This window comes from Furipterus horrens, unplaced genomic scaffold (assembly GCF_987537825.1).
Source record: "Furipterus horrens unplaced genomic scaffold, mFurHor1.1.pri manual_scaffold_11, whole genome shotgun sequence".
Lineage (NCBI taxonomy): Eukaryota > Metazoa > Chordata > Mammalia > Chiroptera > Furipteridae > Furipterus > Furipterus horrens.
In genome coordinates, this window is record NW_028327181.1 from 76,391,748 (window position 1) to 76,396,023 (window position 4,276).

The following is a 4,276-nucleotide window of genomic DNA, read 5'->3' on the forward strand; positions in this document are numbered from 1 at the left end:
AGAGCCAAGGAGGCACTTCCTGTTCTCCTCTCCTCCCCCATCCCTGACTGGACAGACACGCAAGAGCAGGAAAGGGTGAGAGTCCACTCCTGAGCTTCAGGACCTCCACACTAAATCTCCCATTCTCTGAGAAAACGCCCTTGATCTATTCTAGAAAAGTCGTTGAAAATTTGAGTAATCTTTAAGATGTACTTGGTATCGAGCTTACGGATTTGAGGCTTGGAATTCTGTGGGGGGATGGGGAAAAGACATGGGGGGTGGTGAAGGAGACAGAGGTAGAAGGGAACTAAAAGTGCAGGATCCACGCTAGTTTTAAACACACCAGAAAAAGGATAAAAATGCCCTCCTCTTCACCTGTAACTATCACCTAGCATGGTGCTCGTTATTGCTCTCTGGAGAGATACAGGGAGTTATTTGAGTCTGAGTGAGCGAGCCAGCTACAGCTATGGATGGCTAGAGAGAGGATAAATACATCTAGAGAGATGAGTTGATGGATAGGTAGGGAACGAATATAAATATGGAGAGAGATGGACGAACAGAGAGATGGATTGAGACAGAGGGAATATAAAGAGAGGCTGAGGGAGAGAAATGGATGTATGAATGAGGAGAGAGCATTTATGCAGAGAGATGGAGAGAGAAATGGGGCATTTCTCATCCTCCCTCTATATTTCTGTCCTGTCGTTCTCCCTGAAATGCCAGTTTCCCACCCCTCACTTAATGAATTCATCCTCTAGCTTCTAGACTCCACCTCACACCCTTAGGTGTCTTTGCACTCTCTTCCCTCACAGTCATCCATTTGGCCCAAGATAACATACCTCACCCGCCTGTCCTAGCCCATCACCCCAAGACAAATTGGGAGAAAGAGTTCTGGGCAAAGTAAGGAGGCTGGATTCCCTACCTCCCCATCTACAGCCTTAGGGAGAAGGCTCCTTCGGAGAGGGTGGGAAGAGTGAGGGGCAGCTGGGTTGAATTTGTCTAAATCTAATAACCTAGTAGCCTATTGAAGGTCTTGGGGGTTGGGAGGGGAGGAAAGTCTTGAATATTTCTCTACCCCCCCACCTCTGGTCCCTTCTTTCCAAAAGTCTTTGAAGAAAGATGTTTTTGACGCTTCCACGTCGCTCTCAGATGGATGGGCTGCGGGTGATTGAAGTATCTTTGTCATGCTAATGATTGGGGGGTGATGGATGGGCGCTGGGGCTGCCAAACTCTGGCCCACTGCGCCCATTGGCCTGGGAGAGATCACATGCACCCCTCCACCCCCACTCCCTACCCCCTTCCTGGGGGAGCGCTACCCCGGGCGAGCTGGCCCAGGCCATGGATGCAAGCTCCAACGCTGTGACATACTGCCGAAAGGTTGTAGGGCAAGAGGGTGTCTCCCCAAGACAGGCCGACCCTCCTGCGGCCTCCACGCATGGACTATAATAGGATGAACTCCTTCTTAGAGTATCCACTCTGTAACCGGGGACCCAGCGCCTACAGCGCCCACAGCACCCCTACTTCCTTCCTCCCCAACTCGGCTCCCGCTGCTGTTGACAGCTACGCAAGCGAGATCCGCTATGGTGAGGGGCTGCCCAGCCCCGCGCTCCAGCAGAACTCTGGCTATCCCATCCAGCAGCCACCTTCTGCACTGGGGGTGCCCTTCCCCAGCTCCGCGACCTCAGGATATGCCCCAGCAACTTGCAGTCCCAGTTATGGGCCTTCTCAGTACTACCCTTTGGGCCAACCAGAAGGAGATGGAGGTTATTTTCATCCTTCAAGCTATGGGGCCCAGCTAGGGAGTTTGTCCGACGGCTACGGAACCGGTGGAGCTGGCCCGGGGCCATACCCTCCGCCGCAGCCTCCATTTGGGACAGAACAGACAGCCGCGACCTTTGCACCCGCGTATCCTGATCTCCTCTCTGAGGACAAGGAATCACCCTGCTCGTCAGAACCCAGCACCCCCACAGCACGGACGTTTGACTGGATGAAGGTTAAGAGGAACCCACCCAAGACAGGTAGGACTCAGGCGTGCCCCCTCTCTCTCTGGGCTCCCAGAGCGGCTCTGCTGCTCCCTCACCGAGGTGTCCTGGGCTCAGGTTGGGTTCCTTTCTCTGAGACTCTTTGGTAGAGGCAGGTAACAGCACTCGCCCTGTCTCAGGCCAGGTGAGGTGTCCCCACCTAGTGAGTGCTGGTTTACCCTTAAGAGTAAGTCTCCATTTCCTGGCTGGTGTGGCTCAGTGGATTGAGCATTGGCCTGCAAATCAAAGAGTTGCCAGTTCAATTCCCAGTCAGGGCACAGGCCTGGGCAGTGAGTCAGGTCCCCAGTTGGGGATGTGCAGGAGGCAACCATACATTGATGTTTCTCTTCTTCTCATTCTCCTTCCCTTCCCCTTTCTCTAAAAATAAATAAAATCTTAAAAAAAAAAAAAAAGAGTAAGTCTCCCCCCCCCCCACCCCCTTTCTTGATCTGTGTGCCCAGCACTGGCCTAGGACCTGGTTTGCCTAATGGGGGTGGGAGGGTGTGCTGAATGGAAATGTGGGAGAAGTTGCTCTAGATTTGACGACTGCCTTGAGGATGGGGTGTGCCTGGTGATCCAAGAGAACTTTGAGAACAGAAGTTGGACAGAATGGTGAATGGGGTGCAGAGCTGGCCGCGGAAGAGGGGAGGGGAAGGAGAAAGGTGAGAGGACTGACGTGTTCTTCTCCGCCCCGCCCCCAGCAAAGGTGTCGGAGCAGGGCCTGGGCGCACCCGGAGGCCTCCGCACCAACTTCACTACGCGGCAGCTGACCGAGCTGGAGAAGGAGTTCCATTTCAACAAATACTTGAGCCGGGCCCGGCGGGTGGAAATCGCCGCCACCTTGGAGCTCAACGAGACGCAGGTCAAGATCTGGTTCCAGAACCGGCGCATGAAGCAGAAGAAGCGCGAGCGGGAGGGAGGCCGGGTGCCCCCAGCCCCTCCAGGCTGTCCCAAGGAAGCGGCTGGAGACGCCTCCGACCAGTCGACCTGCACCTCCCCGGAGGCCTCGCCCAGCTCCGTCACCTCTTGAACTTCAGCCTCCCTAACCGACGGGGCTCCCCAGCGCCACCACCAGCTCTCTCCTCCGCTCTCCCTAATCCCGACCCGGGCTGTACTGATGGGAGATTCGTAACCACGGCCGGGAGCCCCAGTTTGGAGCTGCCTTTGGGGGTCATGGGGAAACACTTTTCTCCGGTCTGGGTGGGGTGCTGATGGCTGGGGACCCAACAGGACCAGACGCTTGGTAACCTGTCAAATGTGAAGGGAAGGGCTTCCTTTCGCCTTTGATCTGGGTATCAGCACTGGGGTGGGGTGGGAGCAAACAGCGTCTTGCTGAATTCTGCTTGCCCTTACAACTTCCGTGTGCTCTGTTCCGTGCCTTTGAGTTGCAAGGACTGTCCTCCTGCACTCACTCCTATCTTAACTCCCCCTTCTAAGCCTGGGACAGAGAGAGAAGGCCTTGAAGTTTCTTGTGTGGGAGGTGTTTGGGTGCAGGCATATCTCAAATGCTTAAACTTTTCAATCACCGTAGACCTTACAATAGCACCCGCTGCCTTGTGACAGACCAAAAAGCTCCCCCCATCTAACTTTATTAACCCCTCCAGCACATTTGTATTGCACTAACGCAGCCTCCAGAGGTTGTTTTTTGAGATCTGACTCCCTCCACCAGCGACCTCATTTCTAAGCCACGGAAGTATTTTGGGGCTTGGTACCGTGGAGACTTCTGGAAGGCTGTGCGAGGCCTGATCCCAGCAAGCCTCTACCAGGAGGGCACAGGCACATCCCCACTAGATCCTCCCCTATTTATTGCCTCCTGGAAAACCCCAAAACCTCCTCCCCATCTCCACTGCTGCCCCCTCCCCCACAGAACACGGAGGCTCAGTTGCAGTGAGAGCCCCTAGCAGCAGCAAGCATTTCTCTGAATCTTGGAGACAGTGGAGGCACCGCCTGAATTTCTGGAAACCTGAGCCCTGAGCAAGCTGGGTTCTCTCTGTACCTCCAACTACCTCATTTCAATAAAGTCTGTGTTTTCCCTTCTTCCCTCCTGCTTCTCTTCCTACCCCAGGGTAGAAGAGGCTTTATATGCCAAGAACCCTGGGAAGGAGTTGGCTGAGTTGGTTGGAAAGAACTGGGTGGATCTGAAGCAGGACTTGGCCCCGGGCCTCCAGGTCTGACAGATGTCAGTTCCCGGGTCACTGGAAGAAGGAAGACAAAGATGGAGGAAAAAGTGGTGTGAGGAAATGGGAGAAGTCCTGAGACGAAGGCAGATCTGTTTGGAG

At 54.5% G+C, this 4,276-nt stretch overlaps 1 protein-coding gene across 1 annotated transcript; it reads left to right on the forward strand.

Annotated features, from left to right (window-relative positions):
* Positions 1-1,411: 1,411 nt before the first annotated feature.
* HOXB1 (homeobox B1) lies at positions 1,412-4,012 on the forward strand. The gene is made up of 2 exons (XM_090292118.1): positions 1,412-1,994; positions 2,699-4,012. Exons 1-2 carry the CDS (start codon positions 1,412-1,414, stop codon positions 3,025-3,027), a joined length of 912 nt encoding a protein of 303 aa, XP_090148244.1. The 3' UTR covers positions 3,028-4,012.
* The last annotated feature ends 264 nt before the right edge of the window (positions 4,013-4,276 follow it).

Excerpts from the sequence above, each read along its gene's own strand:
- HOXB1 (XM_090292118.1), top strand. The coding sequence starts at position 1,412 with ATGGACTATAATAGGATGAACTCCTTCTTAGAGTATCCACTCTGTAAC. Across the intron at positions 1,995-2,698 it reads GAGGAACCCACCCAAGACAG|CAAAGGTGTCGGAGCAGGGC; the intron begins GTAGGACTCAGG and ends CCCCGCCCCCAG.